This window comes from Spermophilus citellus (assembly GCF_964194105.1).
Source record: "Spermophilus citellus genome assembly, chromosome: 3".
Taxonomy (NCBI): domain Eukaryota; kingdom Metazoa; phylum Chordata; class Mammalia; order Rodentia; family Sciuridae; genus Spermophilus; species Spermophilus citellus.
In genome coordinates this window covers 135,024,728-135,050,653 of record NC_138184.1, presented here as the reverse complement: position 1 = coordinate 135,050,653, position 25,926 = coordinate 135,024,728, and the positions used below count along the sequence as shown (strand labels likewise).

At 37.6% G+C, this 25,926-nt stretch overlaps 1 protein-coding gene across 1 annotated transcript in view; it reads left to right on the top strand.

Annotated features, from left to right (window-relative positions):
• Positions 1 to 7,688: 7,688 nt before the first annotated feature.
• NME8 (NME/NM23 family member 8) overlaps positions 7,689 to 25,926 on the top strand; it is a gene marked incomplete at both ends in the record, with an annotated part of 67,718 nt that continues 49,480 nt past the window's right edge. The window contains 9 exons of the mRNA XM_081283281.1: positions 7,689 to 7,721; positions 7,805 to 7,862; positions 8,043 to 8,149; positions 11,632 to 11,703; positions 17,108 to 17,224; positions 17,593 to 17,659; positions 18,745 to 18,818; positions 21,525 to 21,617; positions 22,857 to 23,098. Of these exons, the coding sequence (XP_081139407.1) occupies positions 7,689 to 7,721; positions 7,805 to 7,862; positions 8,043 to 8,149; positions 11,632 to 11,703; positions 17,108 to 17,224; positions 17,593 to 17,659; positions 18,745 to 18,818; positions 21,525 to 21,617; positions 22,857 to 23,098 (863 nt within the window). The remainder of the gene's footprint in view (positions 7,722 to 7,804; positions 7,863 to 8,042; positions 8,150 to 11,631; positions 11,704 to 17,107; positions 17,225 to 17,592; positions 17,660 to 18,744; positions 18,819 to 21,524; positions 21,618 to 22,856; positions 23,099 to 25,926) is intronic.

The window sequence follows — 25,926 nt, the reverse complement described above, 5'->3', positions numbered from 1 at the left end:
GGTCTTCCATTTAAGTTTTTGTCTATTTTCTGTTGATTTTTTGTGTAAGGATCAAATTTCATTCTTTTATAAGCGACAATTTCATTTTCCAAAACTTATTTGTTGAAGAGATTACTGAGTATTCAAGGTATACTTCTTGAAGATATATTTGTGGTTATTTCTGGGCTTCCTCGTTTGTTCCTTGGGTTCATATGTCTGTCTTTATGATAGTGCCATTCTATTTTAATTATTGTACCTGTATCATATAGTCTAAAACCAGTAAGTATGATGCCTCCGGCTTTTTCTTTTCCCTCCAGATTGTTTTGGTTATTTTTGATCTATAGTGGTTCCATACGAATTTTAGGATTTTTAAAAAAATTCTGTACAATGTCAATGGGGGTCACCACTTTAAGAGTCTTGTTACGTCTCAGTGATAGAACATTTGCCTAGCATATATGAGATCCAGGGTTCAATCTCCAGCACCACCCCCCCCAAAAAAAATCACTGATATTTTGAAAGAAATTGCCTTTAATCTGTAGATTTGTTTGGACAGTATGAAGTGTTTTAACAATATAGTCTTCCAGCTCATGAGCATGGAAAGTAATGAACATTCTTGATTTGTTTCAGCCCTGTTGAGAATATTTCTAACTTAAAATATCATAGTCACCAAGTTTTACATGTAATTATTTCTTGATTCTTAGTTTGATCAGTTTCTTTAAAAAATATGAATGAAAGTGAATAAGGTTGTGCATATATATAGTTTTAAATTTTAATGAAGTCCAATTTATTAATTTTTATTTTATGGTCACCCTTTCTGTTCTTCCTAAAAATGATTCCAAGATTTAAAAAAAATTTTCTATATTTTTTGAAGCATTCAAGTTTGAACTTTTATGTAAATCTATTATCCATCTTAAACTAATATGCATTTTAAAAGCAGGGCAATCAATGGTCAGTGTACATTTTTTAATACATGAGTTTTAAATTTTTCAATATCATATTTAAAAATACTTGTTTTTCTTGTTGAAAATGCATTGAAGTCTTTGCGAAAGTAAATTGAATTATGCTTGTGCCTCTTATTATTGCATGCTCTTTCTCTTTCTGTCTCCATGAAGGACTTGGTGTGAGATTATTATACCATGATATCTTGGAACTAGGTTATTCCAGCTCAAGAAAACCTACTGTTCATATTTTTTCACGAATTATGTGAGCTAGTTGTTAATATCAGCCATTATAAATTGAATAAACTAACAAATTATATTAAAGTAAATGTAAAAAATACCCCAAAATAATCAGTCCCTCGCTACTTTATCACATTTAGTATTTTTAATGATACATGTATATTTATATATTGGAAATATCTATATTTAGGTTTATATGTTTACATATATTTATACAGCCTATATTTAGGTGAATATACCATATAATTATGTGCTAGTGCACATCTTTTTTGTTCATGTTAGTAACTTGAAATTGGCCATCATGGAAGTACTTAGACTATGAAAGTCAGCAAATGATACAAACTAGGGGCTTGATTTATTGTTTTATTAATTGTTATTGCAGATAATAAGAAAAAAATGTTGTATATGTTTGGTTGCATTCTAAATAGCACCCACCACCATCAAAAAATAAATAGCACCCCAAAATTGAGAAATATTCTTCCTGTATTTGTAAATTGTTAGTTGATTCAGCAAGAAGTCACTAATGTCATAAATGTATGTGTGAAATTCTAACATATGTCTTTATCACTTTGCTAAGCTTATTAACATAAATGAAATTATCAACCAATATTTCTATTGGAGCTATACACATTCATGATGACACAAGCAATTTGTTTGCTGAACAAGATCATAAGCAAGCATTTATTCATATGCTAAATCTGGCAAGTTTTAATTGAATTGCACCTATAACTTGGCTATGGATGGAAGAGTTAGGCAAAAATAATGAAAACATTCTGTAAAAATCAATTGGCTATATGGAATTTTCTATAAAGAGTATTGTATATTCTATGGGTGTTACTTTTGTGTGACATTATTTAGATCAATTAAATTTATACATTTTCTCAGGAGCGTTGGCTGTTAACATTTATCAGCACATCACTGATTCTGACTCTAAGGATGTCTCAAGCTAGTTCTTCTATTCTCCCATACCTGCCTTTCTTATTTTGCAAGAATTGTGATGTTCAATAAATACATCAAGCAAAATAGTGATGGGAGGAAAACAATACTCCAACTGTCTCACAAGTCAATACATTGTCTACAGAGAGATGGCCACTATTTTGTTTTATTGCAAGTCTCTATGAATCTCTCAGACAGGAGGCAGACAAGAATGTTCAAAGCCTCTTCCCGATTAATTGCAAGTCAGCAGGTTTGCTCAGGTTTAGGAACTGTCCAGAATTATTTCCCAACCCAGACCCATTAGTTTTTCAGTGCCCAATAAGATGCAGTAGTAATAGTTTCTTTCTGTCAGAGATTTTAATATTGTGACTTTTCATTATTATTAGCATCTTCATTTTTTATTTGATGGAAAAAGATAGTATATAGTTTAGTATTACTATCTATGTGATTTTGAGTATTAGACTCAGAATATGGCATATTTATGTACAGGATAGGAGAAATTAACAAAAAGTTGTATACACTTCTTCCAGACAGCAATTGTTTTGCTTCTATCTCTTGCAGAATTAATAAACTTTAAGTCTCTATTCTGAATCACTTATTTTCATTGCAATCTACTTAATTCCTTGGACAAGATTGCTTGACTTTAAAATAGAAGTTTTGTTTATTCTAATTAAAGAGTTCAAAAGTGTGTCAAGGATATCTGCTAATTCCAAATGCACTAATATGCTAACTAATTTTTTAGTGTTTATTTACAATGGTGATGGTAAGTGCCAGAGAGTAGAATGAGGTAAACATTTCTGCAGGCCACTTCCTCTTGTATGGGACTTCACATATATTTAGAGGTCCTGAGAAAATGCAAATGTCAGTAGACAGAGGAAGATAAAAAGGATTTTTTTTTTTGGTGAAGTGATTGCATATCTGTTGGCAATGGCAGGGAGTGAATGACAGAGCAAACTACTTACCTCATAGGCAGAAAGCAAAAGAGAAAGAGGTAGAAGCTGGGACCCCACAATCCTTCAAAGGAAAAAGGTAGTATATAGTTTAATATTATTATCTATGTGATTTTGAAAATTGGACTCAGAATATGGCACCTCCCAACAATACCACTCTGGAGATCAGGCTTTAACACATGGACCTTTGAGGAGTCATGCACTATTCAACCAATAGCAATTAATATTTGTTCTTGTTTTATAATAGATTGAAATATTTTTGTGTGTGTCAGTGCAGTTTTCCCTTAAAATTGAAAAGAATCATGTGAAAAATTTGCCTGGAATAATTGCATGAATCTTTGTGGCATTGGCCAAACTCTTCTTATAAGTGCCTATAATCTTTGTGGATTAACAAGAAAAAATTTATTAAAAACATTTTCAGATACTGCACATGAGTTAAGATACAGAAAACAAGCCAGGCACAGTGGTGTACTCTGCAATCCCAGTGGATTAGGAGGCTGAGATAAGAGTATCACAAGTTCAAAGCCAGCCTCAGCAATTTAGTGAGGCCCCGAACAACTTGGTGAGACTCTGTCTCAAAATAATAAATACAAAAGGGCTGAGGGTGTGACTCACTCAGTTGTTAAGTGCTCCTGGGTTCAATACCTGGTACAAAAAAAAAAAAAAAAAGAAAAGAAAAAGAAAAAGAAACAGGAAATGACCATAAGTGCTGAGAGCCATTGCCAAGTAGGAATGACGCATGGCAATTTCCTTGTCAGCCTACCCCATGTTGCTTAGAGGAAGGACTCTCCAGTGTGGAAATGGGCTTGTCTTAGACTCAGGTCATTTGCAGTGACATTGCATGTAAGGTGACCTTGCTCAAGGACCAGGGTGGATCCAGGTTTAGGGTGTATCCTGCTGGGATTAGGGAGTATCCTGCTCCTTAGGTTTAGGGAGGTTCCAGGTTTAAGGTGTACCCTGCTGGGAATAGGGCATATCCTGCTGCCTCAGGCGCCTTGAATTCCCGTTGAGTTCTCCTGGGATCCATAGAGTATTTGGAATTCAGAGCCTGGTGGAATACGTGGTTTTTGCCCAGAATGTGGATTTCCCAAGAACGTGGGTAGAGTGCCGGTGTGAGTTCGGGAATAAAGAATTGCTGTTTGAATCTACAAGGCTGTGAGTGGCTCGTGATTTTGTGCCCAGCCAGACTGCGGCACATAAGGTAAAGGAACACAACAAACCTTTATAGACAAGATCCCCATCTTTAGAGTGAGCAGAATTACCTTTAAAAGGATATTTGATGAGAGTCTCATCATATCAATAAAGTGTATGCATTACCTCTTCACTTTGCCATCTGTTGTTTTATTTTACTTATCATAATTATTATTTCATATTAATTGTACAAAGTAATATGATTCATTGTGATAATTTCACATATGAATATAACGTACTTGATGGTATCCATCCTTCCTAATCCCCTTTCCTTTCCTTAGTTGACCCCTTTATATTTCCCTCCCCTAGATTCCAAATAAGAGAACATATGATAATTATCTTTCTGGGTCTAACTAATTTCACTTAATATGATGATCTCCAGTTCCATGGTCTTGTTCTTTATAGCTGAATTTTGTGTGTGTGTGTGTGTGTGTGTGTGAGAGAGAGAGAGAGAGACATTTTCTGACTTTGTATATATCCAACAATGGTATATGGGTAGTTCTATTTTTAGGTTTTTGAGGAATCTCCATACTTATTCCCATAGTGGTTGCACTAATTCATATACCCACCAGCAGTGTGCAAGTGTTCATTTCTTCCTGCTTCTTTTCCAGTATTTGCTATGTTTTATTTTCTTGGTGATAGCCATTCTGACAGGGGGTGAGATGGAATCTTAATGTAGTTTTGATTTGCTTTTCCATGATGGCTAAAGATACTGAGCAGCTTTTCATGTATTTATTGGCCATTTGTACTCTCTTTGAGAAGTGTCTGCTGAGCTCTTTTGCCCAGTTATTAATTGAAATATTTGGGATTTTGTTGTTGAACTTTTTGAGTTCTTTATGAATTCTGGATATTAATGCTCCATCCAATGAATAGAGGCCAAAAATTTCTCCCTTTATCCTTTCTGTTAATTTAAACTTTCTCTCCTGTATGTTGTTATTGTCAGATCTTTTGGTCATACTGACAAAAACTCTGACTAAAACAGCATTTATGTACCAGGAGCATGACACACCCAAATTCCACAGGAACAGAAGCTCCCGTCCTAGGGATTTTTCATTTTTATCCTTTATCATATCTAAGTGGTCCGGCACCCTAACATTGATGGAGCCAGGCAAATGTACAGAACATAGATAGGTCTCCACAGACCTGTTGCAGGAACTCACACAAAAACAAACCCTGCTATAGAGTAGCTCATAGTTCAAATTTACCAACATCCAAAGGGAAAGTAATAGCCATGAAGGAGAGTCTGCTGACACAGTAAATGCAAGGACTTGCATCCCAGGAATGAGAGAAAATAGAGCAAGTGGAATGACATGTCCATGTCAGTGTAAAGGGTAGAATTCATATGGCATGTTACTTCATAGAAAATGAAGGTCTATTGGTGATTGCCAGGGTCCAGGTACAGGAGAAATAGGGACCTGTGTTTTAATAAGTACAGTTTCAATCAGGGGAGAGGAAAACATTATGGAGATTGTTAGCATGACAATACGAACATACTTAACACTAATAAACTGTACACTTAGAAATGGTTAAAATTGTTAATGTTTTGTTGTGCGTGTGTGTGTTTTAGCACAACTAAAACATGCTTTAACAGTTGCCTTAAAAATATTCTTGGCAGGAGGATCTCAAGTTCAAAGCAGCCTCAGCAAAAGCGAGGTGTTAAGCAACTCGGTGAGACCCTGTCTCTAAATAAAATACAAAATAGGGCTACGGATGTGGCTCTGTGATCATGTGCCTCTCTGAGTTCAATTCCTGGTACCAAAAAAAAAAAACAAAAAACAAAAAACTTGGTGCAAATTCTACAAATGACATAATGATTGAACTTTAAAATAACAACAACAACAACAGCAACAAAACATTCCTGTGAAAATTACAAAAACAAAGACTGACTTAGCTCCTTGGAACTAAATGCAAGGAGGACTTGACAGGATCCTGGACCAGCTAAGGTTATTGGTGGGAAAACTGCAAATTTGTATAAGATCTGTAGAGTAGTTAAGTGTGTACCAATTTATCTTGGTTTCCATGATGATTGTATTACGGTTAGGAAGTATGCTAACGTTAGGGGAAACAGAGGGAAGGGCACATGTACCATTTTGCAACATATTTGAAAGTCTAAAACTCTAAAGTTAAAAAGGAAGAGGTACTGGAGTCCATCTCCTAGGGGAGAGGAGAGTGGGCTGGGGGGGGGGGGGGTTGGGAAGCACCACTACCAGGGTAGATGCAGTCAGGCTCCAGAGTCAGGCCAAGGCTGGAATTCAGAGTACCTTCTGTTCTGGTCTGAGGAGTATGTATTCTATTTACTGTAAAGCTTGGGTAGTTCGGAGAGCTTCAAAGCCAAGGTGAGATCATCCATCTGCATTTGGGAAGTATATACTAGAAGCCAGAATAGCTGAAGGAAGGAACCAACTGGTGGGTAGTGTTAGGAGGTCGCAGTTGAAGGAGGGGCGAGCTTTGTGAAAGTGCTAACACTCCATTGTCGCTTCAGTAGCCACAGAAAAGGTGGAAGAATTTAGGGGCCAGCTGTTCTTGGACAGCGACCCAGGTATACCAATGGGGTAGCAGTTGGGGAAGAGGCGGAGCCTCGAGACACTGCCCACGGGAAGGGCGGGCCTGACCTCGAGGGCGGAAACGTTGGCGCCCTTGGCAGTGGGGGTCTAAACCTTCATCCATGTCCATGTTCTTTAACTGGACCAGACTGGGAAGAAAACGCAGCAGGTAGCCTGGCCACCTTAAGAGCCCCCGCTCTGCCCAGCATCCCAGGTACTTGGACTTTGTCTAGCTTGCTCTAAAAATGGTCACAGTACTCAGCAAGGGAGCTGATTTAAATACTTTCTTTTCTTTGATTATCCTGGTCTGTCTTAAAGGAGGATCCATTTTGTCAGAGCATCTAACACTTTTGTTCAGAAGTTTTCTTGTTTGTGGCCATTCCAAACCACCCTAATAATGTTGAATAGGGAATTTTTGCTCCATTGATTTAACACCCTTGAAATGTTATGCTATGGATCAGAGAGCACTAGTGATTTTGCTCTAAAAATTAAATATCCTTGGAGTGGGAAGAGCTGGAGAAGGACCCATGAAAATGTTCATAGAAAACTTGCATGCAAATAAAAACATAGAAAATCTTCCATAATACTTCAAAACAAAGCAAAACAAAACCCTGTGAAAACTAATTTCAAGTAATTCATTACTGCTAACCTCATTCTTATTTTGTTTCAGAATTTGGGGAAGGATAAGATAGTATGGCAGCTTTAAGTATGTCTCATAGAGTCCAGACTGTAGTAGTCCATCTGTGAGATTAGCTCCTTTCTCTCGAAACAGATATCTCGATAATCTGATATCGGGTATAGGGAACATTGTATGTATGCTAAGATGCTGTATGAATGTATATAGAGCACAGTATTTAAATTTTCCCTTAATGTTTTGTATTTTTCTTCCTTTGCCATGTGAAAGTAGATCAATGGCCAGCAAAAAGCGAGAAGTCCAGTTACAGGTGGGTATGATGCGTCAGCAGCCCATTTCCCTGATGCCCTGACAGTCATTCAGAGACTTTTGACAGTGCCTTGCTTTTTGCAGACAGTCATCAATAGTCAAAGCCAGTGGGATGAGATGTTGCAGAACAAAGGCTTAACAGGTACAGGGTTACCCGGTTCTCTGGCCATCAGGGTTTGTCCCAGTGCACTTCATAGCAGGGTGCAGAGTCCTTTCTCCACTGAAGTTCTGCCATCTTTGCCCTGGCGGGGGATCCAGCATGGGGATATGCTAATTCTAGTTTCTTTGACTCTGTTCTTTCATAACTATTATCATCTTCTAGTAATTGATGTTTACCAAGCCTGGTGTGGACCTTGCAAAGCAGTGCAAGCTTTATTCAGGAAACTGAAAAATGAGCTCAACGAAGACGAAATTCTGCATTTTGTTGTTGTAAGGACTTCTTGTTCACTGAACTATTGTTCTCTTGTTATCGTGAGTGTTTTAAGTACCCTCTAATCGTTTAAATGTAGTCTTAATTTAAAAACCTGTCCATTTTTCAAAATAGACAATGTTTACTTTGCAGTTTTCCAATTTGGTTCTACCATATCTGAAAATGAATGTGGTTTTTATCTGATTCCTATAATGTTGAGGTTACATGCCATGACTGTAAACACTGGAAAAGTGCAACAATGGATACCTCATGTTCAGTGTGTGCCCTTAGAACAAGGCCTACAAAAGCTGTTTGTTGGGTATCATGGAATAGTATGATAATTGTCATTTTTTCTTTCATTAAAACAATTTAAATTTATTATTTTGCAGCAGTTTTTGGTTCACAGAAAAATTGGCAGAAAGTACACACTTCCCTTATTTCTACACACCCACAGCCTCCCCCACTATCAAAATCTGGTACCAGAGTGGTACATTTATTACAATCAGCAAACCTACCTTAAAACAACATTATCTGCCAAAGTCCATGGTTTGCATTAGGGTTCCCTCTTGGTGTTGATTCATCTGTGGGACTTAGCAGATGGATCATGACAGGTGTCCATCATTACAGTATCATACAGAACAGCTTCACTGGTCCAACAGTACTCAGGCTCTAACTATTCAGTCCTCTTTTTCACCAAGTCCCTGGAAACCCCTGATTTCTCTTTTCCAGAATATCATATAGTTGCAATCATGCAGTTAGGAGGCCTTTTCAGATGGGCATTCTTCACTTTGTAATATGCAGTGAATCTTTTTCCATGTCTTCCTGATTTGATATCATTTCTTCCTAGTATTGGAAAACCTTCCATTGACTGGATATACTTTAGTTTATCTATTCACCTTCAGAAGAATGTCTTGGCTTTTTCCAAGTTTTGGCCTTTTTGAATTAAGTTGCTATAAACTTCATGTTTTTTGTGTTGACATGTTTTTAACCTAATTTGGGTAAATCCCAAAGAGAGTGATTGCTGGACAATATGATAAAACTATATTTCGTTTTATAAGAAACTACCAAACTGTCCTCCCGAGGGACTGAATTGTTTATATTCCCACCAGCAATGAGCAGTGGGTCTTCCTGCTCCACATCCTCGTCAGCATTTGGTGATATCAGGGTTCCAGATTTGGGGCATTCTAATAAGTATGTGGTGATCTAGCTCTCTGTGTCTCTCTGTCTCCCTGTCTGTCTGTCTCTCTCTCATACTGGGATTAAACCCAGGAGTGCTTTGTCCACTGACTAAATCCCAGCCCTTTTATTTATTTATTTATTTTGAGACAGAGTCCCACTAAGCTGTCAACGCTTGCCTGGAACTTGAAATCCTCCTGTTTCAGCCTGCTGAATCCCTGGTATTATTGGCATATGACACCCTGCCTGGCTCCTTGTTGTTTTAACTCTCACTTCTCTGAAGACATGATTTGGAACATCTTTTCATATGCTTATTTGACACCTGCATATTCTTTTTTCTTAAAACAGGTGTCTGATAATGTCTTTGGCTCATTTTTTTCTTCATCCATTTTTTTTGTTTGTTTTCTTACTATTAACATTTAAACTTCCTTTGTGCATTTTGATGAACAGTCCTTTGTTAAACATGTCTCTTGCAAATATTTTCTTATAGGCTGTGGCTTGTGTTTTCATTCTCTGGGCTTTGCAGGTTTTTTTAAAAGGCAAGCTTTTTTAACAACCTGCTTCACTCTTCACTCAAAAATCAGGCCACGTTCTTTTAAAAAGCTAGGATGTGATTTGTTTAGGTTTGAAATCTAAATCTAGATTTGACTCAAATCTAGATCTGATTCTTGGCAAAGAGGAGAAACAAAGTTCAGAGAGCAGAAAACAGAGACTGAAGTGGATTTTACATGTGATTCAGCAGGGTGGGCATAAATTAAGGTCAATATTGGAAGAGTCCAGCAGTTGGCAGATGGAATCACAGAGAACTGAGGAGCAGAAAATTCTTTAGGGCGCCTAACATTCCCATGTCTTTATTATGTAATAAATATTCTGTGTTTTCCCCCCTGTCTTTAAAATAAAAAACTCTTGGGCATCCTGGGGGTTGGAATGAGGGATGTCTGTCTGAAAGAAGTAGGAGTGTAAGTTCACAGGCTAAAAGTTGAGGGAAACTTCAGTGTCCAGGGGGAAATTGAGTGCAATGGGGAGAGGCTGACAACAGGCAGGTTCCCTGCTCCCCTGCCAGTCCATCTGGAAGCCCACCTGTTAAAAGTTATCTGGAAAGAAACCTTGAGCATAAAAATTTAGGAATCTTTAGATAAGCAGGAAGCAGAATTTGATGCTGTGGTCAAAGAGGTTAGAGTTATTAAATTCCTGCTGTTTATAGAGTCTGAATAGGAACAGAGCAGGGGTGTGTAGGTACACTGCACACTATGTGAAGGCTGAGGTGGTATGTGTGGAAGAACAGTTAGACCATTTAGGCTTCCATTTCAGCACAGTTCAACATCTTCAGGAGAGGAGGGCTGATAATAGAGATCATAATAGAGACAGTGCTTCCTGAAGGCCTCAGGCTGTGTCTACCCATTAGCACCTGGGAACACAGACTCCCTCAGCTTGCTCCATAGAAGTCAATATATCCATTAACATAGCTACCCAAGTGTAGACCTTCCTAGAATAAAGTCCTTCACCAGAAATCTGACCATCTGGCACTCTGGTCTTGGATTTCCAGCTTCTAGAACTGTGAGAAATACTTGCTTGTTTTTAAGCCATTTAGTCCACGGCAGTTTGATATAGCAGTCTGAAATGTCTAACATGCCCTCACTGTGGTGGCTGGACCAGCAGGTGCTGTTAGTATGGAGGAAGACAGTTACTTAATATAGAGTTGTACAGCTTAGGACAACTTGAAGTTTGCGAGAAAATTGCAAACATAAAAATGAAAGACTTCACAATTTGACTGCCAGTTCATTCAAGATGCATTTGGTGAGTTCCTTGTGGTATGGTCCTGCGACTGATAGCAGGGGAGAGCTGAGATAACATTGTGGATATGGAATACGCTCTATCCACACACAGGGCTTTCCTTACTCAGTGGGTGAGAGAGGACTGCATCCATAGTACACCATGGAAAAGGACAATAGGTGCCCAGCAGAGGGGAATCAAGTGCAGTGTGGAGTGAGAAGTGATTTGTAGCAGGAAGAGTAAGACAGACCCATTGGAGGAAGTAAACTTGAACTGGGTTGAAAATTAAGGAGGAAGGAAAAGACCAAGAAATGAGTTTGACTGAAGGCTGGGTACCATAAAGGGGAACAGTGAGAGTGACTTTGATAACAAATGATGCAGGGTTTGAATTGCTAGTATATGCAATTTGATCCTTAATGCAACTATAACATACCCAGAAAATGTCACAGTAAACATAAAAATTGTAAGTATCTCTACATTGTTTTACCAGAGTGTAGCAAATGACTTGGATATAGTTTTTCATTATGTAAAACATTTACTTTTTTTTTTCCAGGCAGAAGCTGACAGCATTGTAACTTTGCATTCGTTTAAGGATAAATGTGAACCTGTTTTTCTCTTTAGTCTTGTGAGTATAACATTTATTTTCTCAATTTTCCAGTTTGCAGTGTAGGAGCAACAGGCGTAGTGAAATTGCCCTGGAAATATTTGCTGATGATAGTAATTGCACCATGTTTGCCTTATCTCTGCTTGTCTAGTAATACATTTTATAATTTGACCTCTGGGAGCTGTAATGGATTGAAGAGCTTAGACAATGCCACACTGATCAGAGAAAAGAAAAACAAAATGATGTTAACCTTCACTAAATAAATCATCAGATTTGTATGATGAAGTATTTACAGAAATGAAAACTAGAAATTACTCAGATAACCTAGTAGGAGAAAATTGGCTATAAATATTCATGCGTACCCATCCTAGAAAGTATTGTATAATACTATTTTGTAACACATATTACTTTTATCTCTGTATTTACAAATACATAGAAAGGAGACAGGAGAAAATGTCATAGTAATTTTCTATGTTTGGAGAGAGAATGAATATTTTTCCTTCTTTAATTTTTTTCTGCATTTTCCAAATATTCTGTGATGAACACACATCTTTTACCATCAGAAAAACATAATCACTATTTTATAAAAGTGGAATCTGTAGGTGCTAAGTTGTGTATCATTGGTACAGTCAAAGAACCCATATTGTTGTCTTCTAAAGGAGATGGATGGGATCTGGGATAGTGTGGGATAGTTACTTTCCATATTAAAATAATTATTAAAAATATTTCTCAGATGTACTTTTTGATTTTTTTAAACAATGCTTTTGCAACTTTCTAGGAAGGGAATTACTAGGTTGATTGAATGAAAAAAAAATGTAACTGAGCTATCTGCCCAGACCCTTCTAAGTTGAATATGTAGGAGATGACTTAGATAACAAATCAATCACCTTTCCTGTAAAAGACTGTATTTCAGAAATATAGTCTTTGTTCTGAGTCATAGTTTGCAGGCCCCTGGCCTAGATGTAGTTGAGGGGCCTGCAAACAGAATGAGTGACTACACAAAGAAAGGGATGAACTTGGTGGCTCCTGGTTACATGAGGAGACTCTAGCAGCAGGTAGCAGTTAGAAGCCTGGTACCAAGCAAGAAAAACAGGGAAGGTAGGTCCCAAGTAGAGTTTAGAGCTCTGGGGTGACCATCACTTGGCCATCTGAATCAGGTCTGATCAGTACACCCTATACCCTCTCCCGAAATAGATGGTCGGGCCATATTCTCTACTGCCTGTAATCAGTGCCCAAAGTGTAAGCATGTGTTCTCTCTCAGCCACATGTAGCTCACCCTCCCCACACTCATGCTTCTCCTGACCAAGGTCTCCAGTTCTACCCCTGAGATAAAACGGTTCCACTGCAGGGCATCTGGAATCGATTTATGCAATTAGCAAACTTCCCAAGATCTTTGTCTCCAACCTTTTGTTTTGATTCCTTGAATTACCTTAAACTTAGCTCCTTCCTTAGGACATGTTACCTGAAGCTCACAGGCTGTCAAATATAGTAGTGAAATGTTTCTGTTGCTTCCACTCACTTCTTCAATTACTTTCTTTTCTTTCTTATTATGTTTAACTAGTTCTCCTTTCTCTCCATCTGACTCCTTTCAGTTTCTGACCTTCAATCATTTTTTATTTTTGGTACCAGGGACTGAACCCACCGGTGCTTAACCCTTGAGCCACATCTCCAGCCATTTATTTATTTATTTATTTATTTATTTATTTATTTATTTATTTATTTATGAGAGAGAGAGAGAATTTTTTAATATTTATTTATTTTTTTTTTTAAAGTTTTCGGCGGACACAACATCTTGGTTTGTATGTGGTGCTGAGGATCAAACCCCGGGCTGCACGCATGCCAGGCGAGCGCGCTACCGCTTGAGCCACATCCCCAGCCCCTATTTATTTATTTTTATTTTGAGACAAGGTCTTGCTAAGTTGCTTAGAGCCTCACTAAGGTGCTGAGGCTGGCTTTGAACTCACAATCTTTCTGCCTCGGCCTCCTGAGTAGCTGGGATTATAGGTGTGCACCTCTGCCGTGACTTTTTCCTACATTTTCATTGGTACATTATAGTTGTACTTGTTGATGGGATTTGTTGCTGTATATTTGTAAATGCATGCAATGTAATGATATAATTTGGCCAATATCACTCCACCTTTCTTCCTTCCTCCTACCCCTTGGTCCCTTTCCTTTACTGATCAATCTTTGGTTTTTAGGAGATCCACCCCTGCCTTTGTTTTCCCTTTTCCTCTCCAGCTTCCGCATATGAGAAAACATACAACTCTTAACCTTCTAAGTTTGACTTATTTCACTTAACATGATGGTCTCTACTTACATCCATTTTCTTGCAGATGCCGTAATTTCATTTTTTTTCCTTTGGAACCTGCTACTTTGCAAAATTTGTTTATTAGCCCCAGCAGCCTTCTGGTGAGTTTTTGGATCTTCTGTAAATAGGATCATATCATCATCTGTGTACAGTAATAATTTGACTTCTTTCTTTCCTATTTTCATCCCTTTTATTTCCTTTTCTTGCCTAATTATTCTGGCTAGAATTTCTAGCACTATATTAAGTAGGAGTAGTGAGAATGGACATCTTTGTCTTCTTCCAGATTCAAACAATTTTTGCTGTTGATGGAAGACTTCGGCATGTGGCTCCGAGTCTTATTCTCAAACCCAAATCCTTTCAGCATCCTGGTGACCTCAGTGTCTGCACTGGCAACCCAAGCTTACACCCTGGCCTTTCCATTCTTGACCTCCTTTCTACCCATGGACATTCCTCCTGAAAGTTCATTTTCATGTACTCATTTCTGTATTCATTTCTCTGACATCTTTATCACTCTTCTTCCACATCCATAGCCACTAATCTAAAAATCTCATTTTCTGGTCACAAAACTGTCATCAGGCATATTGCTTGTTTATTCAAATATTCTCACAAGGACCCTTAATATTGGTCAGCTTTCCTAGCTGACAGTAAATTCACTCCAGCAAGTTGGAGCAGGAAAAGTTTTTCCCAACAGAACTGTTGAAAGGTGTCTTTTAATGGGGCATGGTAATTAGAGTTTCAGCTTGCCTTTAAGCATTTCTCAACTGGATCTTTCTCACTGACTTTTCAGTATGATTGCATCTTTTCAGTTGAAGATAATAGCCCTTTTGGATGCCATGCCATACATTTTTCCACCTACCACCCATTTTATGCCGTACCTAAATTTCTCCCAAAATTTAAATGTTTATATTTAATTTATTTCTTCTGTCCCCATTAAATCTTCAGTTCATTCATTCTGACTTCTGTCTGGTTATTCCACCAAATGACTGTTGCTGATGGATCCAGTCACTGGCCTGTGGCTAAATAAAATGGGCACACTTAGGTGTTCCTCACTGTACCTCTCAAATGTCTTTCCATGGTGATCATGCCCTCCTTTTTAATACAAGTACTTCTTTTTTTATTTATTTGTTTTAATTAGTTACACATGACAGTACAATGACCTTGACGTATCATACATTTGAATCAGATGGGATATAATATCTCATTTTTCTGAGTGTACAGGTTGCAGAATCACATTGGTCATGCATTCACATATATACACCCAGTAATAATAATGTCTGTTTCAGTCTACTATCCTTCCTATCTCTCCAACACCTCCCCTCCCCTCCCATCACTTCTCTCTACCTAATCTAGGGTAACCCTATTCTTTTTTTTTCTCACATCTTCATACATGTATTTTGTATAACAATGAGGGTCTCCTCCCACCATCCATGCAATTCCCTTTCTCCCTCCCTTTCCCTCCCATCCCTCTTCCCTATGTAGAGATAATCTTCTTCCCATGCTCTTCCTCTCTTCCCCATTTTGAGTCACCCCCCTAATATCAGAGAAGACATTCGGCATTTGTTGTTTTTTTTTTTTTTTTGGTGGGGGGATTGGCTAATTCACTCAGCAAAATCTGCTTTAATGCCATCCATTTTCCTGCAAATGCCATAGGTACTTCTTTTTATTGGTGTGACTTGATTTTTCTTTCACTTTCCTGGATGCTGTTCTCCTCCTTCTCTTTTGCAGGTTTACCCTTCCTTATTCAGCTATTAGATATTGATACTCAGAAAAATTCCCTCTGTACACACTTGCAGTTATCATTATCTATCAATAACTCAAGTTTTCATCCTCAGATAAATGCTGTACTGTGAATTCTTGACTTGAGGACCCAACCAGTGCCTTGACATCTCTTCTTGGCTTTCTCAAAGTCATCTTACAATGAAATTATCTAACACCAGGTCTTCATCCCTGCAAATGTGTTCTTCTCCCAGGCTCTCCTCACTTGGAAAATGACATTATAATTCATAATTTATCAATTTTTAAAAGATTCTCTTTATATTCCACCCAATCCAAACTATACCTTGGACCTGTCCATTTCACTGATCAAGTCTCCCACACCCATTTACCTCTTTCCACTGTTTGCATCTCCACCACTCTGCCATAAGCTGAGCAATCTCTAGAGTAGTTCCTAAAATGTATACACACATCTTCTCTTGCTCTGCTTCTTCCCTTTCTCCATACGATGGATAACATAATCTTTACAAAAAACAATTCTACTTGTGGTCACAGTCTGCTTAAATACATGCTCCAGTAGTTTCCACCTGTATTTAGGATGAAGGCTGCAGCCTTCTGAGGATCCAAGGCTCTTCATGTCTGGCTCCTCATAAGTGCTGGGCTTCACCTTTGGCAGGTCTTTCCTTCAAGCTTACATCCTTGCATCTGCTATTTCTTCTTCATATCATGCTATTCCTTCTTCTTTTTTACCTTGTTGTCTCTTACCTGTCATATTTTAAACCAAGAATCACTTCTTGAGATTGAGAGGTACTTTTCCAGATCTGCTTGACCCGGACATATTCTGGTAGGTGCTCTGAAGTGCTTTGCAACCCTCAGTGGCACCCATCATGGTTGCTATTCCACATGTTGTGGTTTTATGGGTTGCATTTGTTTTGTTTTGCAATTAATTTATGAGGCCTCTTATTCCATGCCATCATGCCTGCTACCATGCCAGGAAATAGATGTTTAGTATCTATGAGTTGAAAGACAGACAAAAGGGGAAATAACTTGGGAGGGTAATGTTGGGAGGCTTGTCCAGGATCTTTCATATTTAAAGCAAGGGTTCCCCAGGAGAGAGTGCAAGTGAGTTCTCCTCTTGAGTGATGGCACAGTGCAGGAGGGTACTGGCATGCCCTGGGTGGTGGAAGGACAGGCAAATTGGAGGCAGAACCCAAAGAGTTTTGTTTGTCAAATTAATAAAGCCTTCACATCATTGATATCTTACTCTAAAAAATGGCTGATTATGATCACTGAAAGATTAATGAGGATGAGGGGCAGGGAGGGGTGACCTGGTTCAGATTATAAGTTAATTCTTGATGTATTTTGAAAATGAGAGTGTCTTCCATGTTTTCTTTTCCCTTATAGAATGGAAAAATCATTGCAAAAATTGAGGGTGCAAATGCACCTCTTATTAATAGAAAGGTAACTAACTTGATCAATGAAGAGAGGAAGATTATAGCAGGGGAAATGGAACGCCCTGAGGTAACACTATGAATGAATGTCTAATTTAATTTTTAAAATGCATTACCTTTCTCTTGTTTTCCTAACTTCATGTGTTAGTTAACTGCCCATCACCAACTTTTAAAGGACAAGGGCTGGGGACCAAGCCCTGAACACATGGGCCTTTGGGAGTCACTATCCAAACTGTAGTGCTTTATAACTATCTAGGTGCCTAAATGTTACAGCCTTTCTGGGAAGCATTTGGGCAATGTGAATCAAGGCATCTTTTCACTCTACCTTTTTCTCATTAGCAAAATATTTGTTAGAAACAACAACAAAAAATAATTTCTAAACACTCTTTCACCCTCAGATCAAAAGAACTGTGTCTTACTTGCATTTCTCCTTCACAGTATAATGAAATTTTGCTCATGGATTTAGATTCAGAAGAGAATGAGGAAGCACATGGTGATAATGTAGGTAAGTAAATTTACTTTAAATAATGGGAAGGGTTTTCCGTACCGGGGTGCTTATTTTGTAGCAACGATATTTGGTACCAACATCAATGTTACTCAGTAAGGGCAGATAAATAATGATGAATGCCTTGAAAGACTTAGTTGTTAAAAGTCACCCTCTTCTGTTTCACTTGCCTCAAAGGTTCTGCAGGACAATTAGATTCTATCTCCTTTAACTAATGTGGACAGCAGTGTACTATTTCTTTTTTTTTTTTTTAATTGTTATTTTGAGACAGGGTCTCATTCAGTTTCTGAGATAGGGTCTCATTCAGTTTCTGAGGGCCTTGCTAAGTTGCTGAGACTAGCCTCAAACTTAGCGACCCTGATCCTCCTGTCTCAGCCTTCCTAGTTGCCGGGATTACAGGTGTGTGTCACTACATCTGGCTCTATACTTCATCCTTCATCATCTTCCAAAAACTTGCAGAAATAACTTATTCCTTGATGACAATGCCTTGGTTTCCTTTGCATTTAACCATTCTATGCCTTCCCTGAATTCCATGCATATGTGTGTGTGTGTGTGTGTGTGTGTGTGTGTGTGTGTGTGTATCCATTCTCTGGAGGCAGCAAGAGCAAATTGCTACCCTCATTGAGTGGGTTTGCAGTAAAAGTCATAAGAATACAGATAAATTCATGGGTGGTGATTCTGTCCACTTTCTACTGCATAGTGCATGGTTGAATCTTTACTCACTGGTGATACTGAACTAGATAGATTGTAGATGTGTTTTTAATACATGTGAATTACATTAAAACCACTAGATTCCACTCAATCGATTTTTGCCTCCTTCTTGAGAACTCTCATGAATGTTTTCCTTGCATGTAAAGATAAGATCTGTGCTTAGATTCCAAGTGTCCCTCAATAAGATATCAACTATCTTATTAGTTGAAGCACCATCAAAATTACTGATGGGAGTTGAAGTGCCAAAATAAGATGCAAAGCTATCAATGGTCAGAAATTCACAGGGCATTAGGAATTTGCATTTCTAATTGCCCGATGCTTCATTATCCTGATTTGGTGCCAAGAAAATTAAATTCTATTTTTTTCATTTCTAGAGGAACATTACTCTATTATTCTTATCAGACCTGATGCTGTGGTTAATAATAAACCTTTGGAAATTAAAAAAAAAGTAAGTGCTATTTGGAAAAGTAAGTAGTATTTACCAACAACCATTTAAATTAATTGCACAATAATAATATATTAGTTGTCAATTTGGAGAGAAGCTTGTCATTTAGAATAAAACCCAATGAACTGCTTCCTGGTATTAGTTTCCTCTAAAGGTTTTGAGCATTCTGTCATAACAAAGTCTCCATTTAATCATGCATCCTCCTTTTAAAAAGGCTACTCTATTATTAAATTGTAAAAATTGTCTTTCTTATATTGGATTGTAACAAATACTCTTGTTATTTAATTATCAGCAGTGCAGTTCTGTTATAAATTTGCATTAACTTGCTTTATTCCTTGTAGGTTGTTACCAATATATGATTCTTTTCAATAAACAATAACTTAAGAAATGATTAATGTTTTGTTTTAGAGCCAAAATAAATCTTTCATAAAATATATAAATAGCTGGACACAGTGACACATACCTATAATCCCAGGAGCTTGGGAGGCTGAGGCAGGATTGCAAGTTAAGACCTAGCCTAAGCATCTTAGTAAGGCACTAAAGAACTCATTGAGACCTTGTCTCAAAAAGTATAAAAAAGGGCTTGGGATGTGGCTCGGTGGTTAGGCACCCCTAGTTTAATCCCTGGTCCTCATTAATGACAATGCCTTGGTTTCCTTTGCATTTAATCATTCTATGCCTTCCCTGAATTCCATGCATATATATAAAATATATATATATATATATAAAATATATGTACACATATTAATATGTAAATACAATTATGCAAATAATTATATTAATATATAATATCATATAATGTAATAATATATATGAATGTATACCCATATGTTATATGTGTGTATGTATATGTGTATATATATGAAAATTATACTATAATTCTGAGGTCAGCAAACTGTTTCTATAATGGATCAAATAGTAACTATTTTCATTTTGGGCTGCATAATGTCTCCAATAACAGCAATAAATAATATGTAAGTGAATGGGTATGGCTATGTTGTAAACTATATTTACAAAAAAGGGCAATGGGCTATATTTTGACAGCAGCCTGTGGTTTCCTGAGCCCTGAATAAGGACATGGTGTCGAGACAACAAAATTATATTGCAATTTGAAGGAAAGTTGCATGTGCAATAGAAGAGGTCACATGGGGAGTTATGTAAGGTGGGATTGGACATTTATTGATGAACTTCCTATCATGCAGGTGACAGGACATATACTATTTGTTCCATTTTTATATCAATTTAATTAATAGCACTCTCTAAGGTGAGCACTTTTTCTCCAGATTTTGGTATGTATGTGGGGGACTGGAGTGGCACCTAATTACCCTATTTCTTTATACATTAGCTGTTCTTCATCAAGTGTTTCAAAAATAGTATCTCACATCAATGGTTTACTGTTCCTTATGTTTTAATAGCCACAATTGTGAAGATTTCCAAAACTGCCTGGTTCTTTCAGTTAAGGCAGTCTTATTAGTCATTATTATATCTGAATTTTTTGTTTCTGGCATGATGAACATATTTCAGAGATGTAATAAATGTCTGCTAAAAACCCCTCCTCTCTTCAGTACAGTGAAAGCTATGTAACAGGACAGAAAAAAATGTAAGGAATATTGTGAATAAAAGCAAATGAACATGCAACAGTTTAAAACTGTAGTAAGGGACGTTTTATCAAGCCTAAATGTTGCTTGGATTCAATTTTCTGTTGTCAGTTACTATGTGACTTGACAAAACATTATTTCAGTTTTTAAATGGAGGTCAACGAAGAGGGGGTCACTAAGATGTAAGTAACGTTCTACAGTGTCAACTAAGATAATGGAACCAGTAGAATTTTTATGTCCATAACTGAAGCAGGATGCACCTGGTCCTGGATGTTCCCAAATAAAATTGAGGTGACATTATTGGTAACAATTAATGCAATTTTATTTGATCACATAGGACTCATTGGGCTTGTCATATTTGCCTCGAAGCTTTTCTTTGTTACATTTTATCACATGTGAATGACAATGAAAACCGAATTTTGTCATCAAATAAAATTTTTACTCAAACAAGTAAAACATGGTAATTCTTAATTCCTAATATCATAGATATTTTTTTGCCAAAGAGTATGTTGTCTAAAAACAGATTAGGAGTTATGACCTTCAAAAATTAAGATATAAAGTTCAAACAACTTTGAATATGCTCAAGAAGTGCTTGTAAGTATGTTTTTATGAGTGATCCAGAAAGCTGTAATGTTGTCACTTGAAATTAAGTCGTTTTTTGTTTTTTTGTTTTTTTTGCATTTTGAGGCAGTTCTCTCCCTCCCCTCCCCCATTTTCATACTAGAGATTGAACTCAGGGGTACTTAACCAACATCCCCAGCATCCTTCCCCTTTTTTAAATTTATTAAGAGACATAGTCTTACTAAATTGCTTAGAACCTCACTAAATTGATGAGGCTGGCTTTGAACTCATGATCCTTTGAGCCAGTTTCATTTTAATGGAAATATTTTGCAGCCCTGGTTCAGGCTTTGAAAACTTAGATATCTAGGAGGCAAAAAGAACCTTCTCACATATTTCAGAGCCACTTCAAACCTAGAGCCCTATGGATGTTGCTAAGGTCTTTACATGAAATGCATTAAAATCTGGGTGCTTCAAACCCAGGAAGTAAATGTCCTTAACTTGATTTACCTTTAATCTGCATCATGCCTTGTTCTTCTCTATTTCATTGAAGATTATCAAGGAGGGATATGTCATAGAAGTAGAGGAAGCAATGATGCTCACTGAAGGACAAGTGAGGGACTTCTACGGTCAAATAGAAGACGAGGTAAGAAATTTTTAAAAAGCCACTGTGTATTTAAATACATTCAAATACAGTGATTCCTATGAACTTCATTACAGAAAAGCAAATGGGTAGGTCTAGTCAACTAAGCTGCAGGTGTCCTTGATAGTGTCCATATCTTGGTCAGGCCAAAGACAGTGGGGAAATCTCTCCAAAGATAGAAATAGTTATACTCCAGCAAAGCAGAATGGTCTGGTTGTTTCCTTGGAATGAATATCTCTTTTTTATTATTTCCTCTAGACATGTACCTCCAGTGAAGTCTCTCCTTATCTTCAGCTCCACAGGAATGGTTTTAAACCATTCTTTACATAAAGTTCTTTCTTGCAGGTTGTGTTCATTTAGATTATATTTTGCCTAGACAAATATGATGAAAACTGTGCTGGAAAATATTGGAAAGTGCACTGGCTTAAAAGTCAGGAGACCTATCTTCTAGAAACCCACTGTCCAATATGGTGGGTGCTAGACAACTGTGGTCATTTGAATTTAAATTCATTAAAAGTAAATAATGTTAAAAATTCAGAGACTCAGTTGCACTAATCACATGTCAAGTGCTCAGTAGCCACATGCAGCTACTCTGTTGGAGAGTGCAGAAGAACATGTTCCTCATCACAGAAAGTTCCATCTGATAGCAACTTGCAGAACTGGCTGCAATTTGAAGAACCACCCCTCCTGGTTCCACATGTATAAAGATTTATAAAATGAAAGGGTTGAAGCAGCTGTATCAGTAGCAACTGTGAACTACTGAGTAAATTCAATTCATGAATTTCACCAGCAGGCTACTGAATCAAAACCAATGGGATTGAGTTCCAGAATGTTGTGCTTTAATAATCCCTGCACATGACATGGAAACATCCTAAAGTTTGAAAATAAATGTTAGACAGCCTTTATAGTCAATTCCTGCTAGCTGTGGATTTTTATCCTTCAAAAATGTCTTTACATTTTTAATCCCAAGAACTCGGGAGACTGAGGCAGGAGAATGGAAAGTTTGAGATCAACCTGGGAAATTTAATGAGACCCTACCTCAAAACAAAATATAGCTTAGTGGAAATTACCTCTGGGCTTAATTTCCTGTGTTGGAAAAAAAAAAGTCATTGCAAACAGGAGGTTTAATTCCCATGCTCAGTGATCATGAAGGAGAAGATTCCATTGGTCTTCATGGCTGCCATTTTACTCTACCTATTTCAGGAGGCTGAATTATTTTATTTTTATCATTTTATTTTGTAGCCTGACTTTGAAGATTTTGTGTCTTTAATGACAACTGGATTAAGCTATGTGCTAGTTGTATCTCCAGGAAATGAAAAACCAGATTCCCTAGAAGAAGCTCAGCTGGATATAGAATCTAACGAACCACCTGAAGATCTACCCGAGGCTGAAGTTAATGACACATTAGCCACAATGAAGAAGCTACCTGAGGCTGAAGTTAATAACACATTGGACACATTGACCACAATGAAGAAGCAGGACAGGTAGCAAAGACAATTAAATTATCATTTATTTTTGTCATTAAATAATAAAAGTGTAATGTCCAAAATCTCAAAACTTAAGGGCAAATGTTTTTATTTTGAAGCCACAGGCTTTCTTCCAGTCAGCCTAAAATGTTTAATGTTTACGCCAAGAACATTAGAAAAGGAAGAATTATTCCAGCTTGTTTTTCTAAACCTGGGAAACATCAGCCTGACGTCGTGTATAATCCTTCCCAACCCAGTATTCTTTCCATCTCTCCACATTCTGCTTCCACCTTCCCTGAGCCCTGAAGACATCAGGCATGCTGTTTTATTTAAGGCTGGTTATAAATTGCTGACAACAAAATGGTTGTACATTTTTGTCAGTGAATTTAAAAATTTTTGAAAGTGAATATAAAAGGTTTTCAGAATACTGGTTTTATATGCTGTATGTGTACCTTTTGCTCTTGTGAAGACTCAAGAGAATCTAGCATTTAACAGTTGTGAAAGCTATGCCTAAAAGAAAGTGGGGTGAACAGGAATGTATATAGAGTATCTGATTCTTGAAGCTTCATGGGGTGTGTCTCCCTGCTGCTCAGCAGCCCACTTAATTGCATTTTCTGCTCGAGAATCTCCAGATTGTTGTCTTGTTGTCTTAATAGTGATCTGTGGTGGCTTTTCTTGAGTAGCTACATCAGCTGGTTCCCATCAATGTTATACTTTTTAGATAGGGGACAATTCTAATATCATTACTTCTAAGTTTTTAGCAGGATAGAGGAGCTGATAAGATAAATCAACAGCTGACAAAGGACTTTGTAAATGGTAGTGGTTATTTTCTATTTTTTTTTTATTTTTCAGGGTAAATAAGGGAAGATTTTGGTTGGGAGTAATAGGCTTAAAAATACACCAGATTTTATACCAGAATTTTTGAGCCATTCAAAAACTAGCGTCTTGAAAAATGCTCCATGCACTTGGTACAAGTCCACATTCCATTGGTACTCTTCCCCTGTAATAAGTTTCCATTACATCAAACTTGGAGAAACAATTGTCTCCAATTGTTCAACCCCCACATAATAGCACAAAGTCAGCATTTTAATTGGCAGGATGGGAGTGGAATGAGGTTTGTATAACCTTGCTTCAGAAAAGTCTGCAGTATTTTCTTACTAAACTTAGGGATCCTATTTGCCTTTGAATAATCGCCACAAGTAGGGAGCATGGGATGGTGTGGAGCATGCTTGTCTCGTACTTATTCTGGTTTCCATAGCTTATTCTGGAGGAAGGGCCTAATAGGTGCTGTCACTTCCTTCTTATACCACTTTTTTTTTTTTTTTAATACTTGAGCCCAGGAGCACTTTACCACTGAAATACATCACCAGCCCTTTTTATTTTTTATGGTGAGACAGACTCTTGATAAGTTGCTGAGGAGACCCCCAACTTGCTATCCCCCTGCCTCAGCCCTCCTGAGTCAAAGGAATTACAGGTGTGGTCACTTTGCCAAGCTCCCATCTGACATCTTTTAAATAGACCCAGAATCTAAAAGATTAAGGACAAATACCTCTCATGAGTAATTTGCACATTTGTTCATTTTTACTTTTTACTGCTCTTTTCCCCATCTAAGAGCCTCCTCATGCTCCTCTTTGAATAGTGGGGGTGCAGGGGGAGGCAGAAGGGAAGTTAGAAGCAGCACAATCAGACTGGGAATGATTGATGATCCCCTCCATGAACATGAGCTATGTCCAGGACAGCCAGGGCAGCAGAGGCCAAGGGCTATGCCAGGTTGGTTATTCCTGCATAGACAAACACAGCTTGTGACACCATATGTTATGGGAAAACATCCTCCATGCCAGTGATGTAGTGCCTGCTATAATGGCTGGCTGAAAGGGGAGGGAAGGAGAACGGGAAGCACACAGCATGGGCACCCACATTTCAGATTCCCACTGGAGGGCTTTTTATACATGATTTACACTACCTATGTACATGTCTGTCTCCTTAATCTGCCATGTATTAAGAAGTCAGAGGACAATGTCATTTACTTGTTTTCCAGTCTTCCTATAGGTGAGGAAGATGTGGTTCTGTTAGTCACACTTCCCGGAGTCACTCAAGTAGTTACTGGCAGAGTTTTCACGCATCCATTCATTTATCTGATATTTATTAACATCCTACTATATGTTATGTCCTGGAGGTAAAAAATGGAGAATAATTAGATGACCCCTGAGGTCCCTTTCATCTTTAAATCTTTAAATCGAGTGTAGGTGACATTTCCTATCTATGATAATATGAAGATGTTCTTTGATGTACTGTCCAGTTGTATCCCAATAAACTCATCATCAGTTGAAAGTATCATAAGTAGAAATGCATTTAACACACCTAAGCTACTCATAGTCACAGGATAAGCCATGCAGCCCACTGTAGAGGATCAGTATTTCTTGGTGATCTTAGAGCTCACTGCTGCTGCTCAGCTTCAAGAGCGATCCTACTACACATTGCTAGCTGGGAAAAGATCACAATTCAAAATGAAAAATGTTGTTTCTATGAAATGTATATCAGTTTCTTTTATAAAGTCAGAAAAAAATCATAAATTGAATCATCCTTTGTCAGGAACCAACTCCATTATATTTCTCTCTCCATAGAAGGTGTCTCTTCTATTCTTGGTGAGTTCTCTATTTGTTATTATACATGTTATAGCTATAGAGAGCTTGATTTTTTTTCTTTAGTGAAATTCTCATTTTAATTAAGGTAATAGACACCTTTCCTAAAACAATCTCTAACATGTTTCTGGGATGAGGGCATTCCACACTCTGTACCCTGACTCTCCACTCCCATTGCCACAACTTTCTTCAGTCTCTGGAATC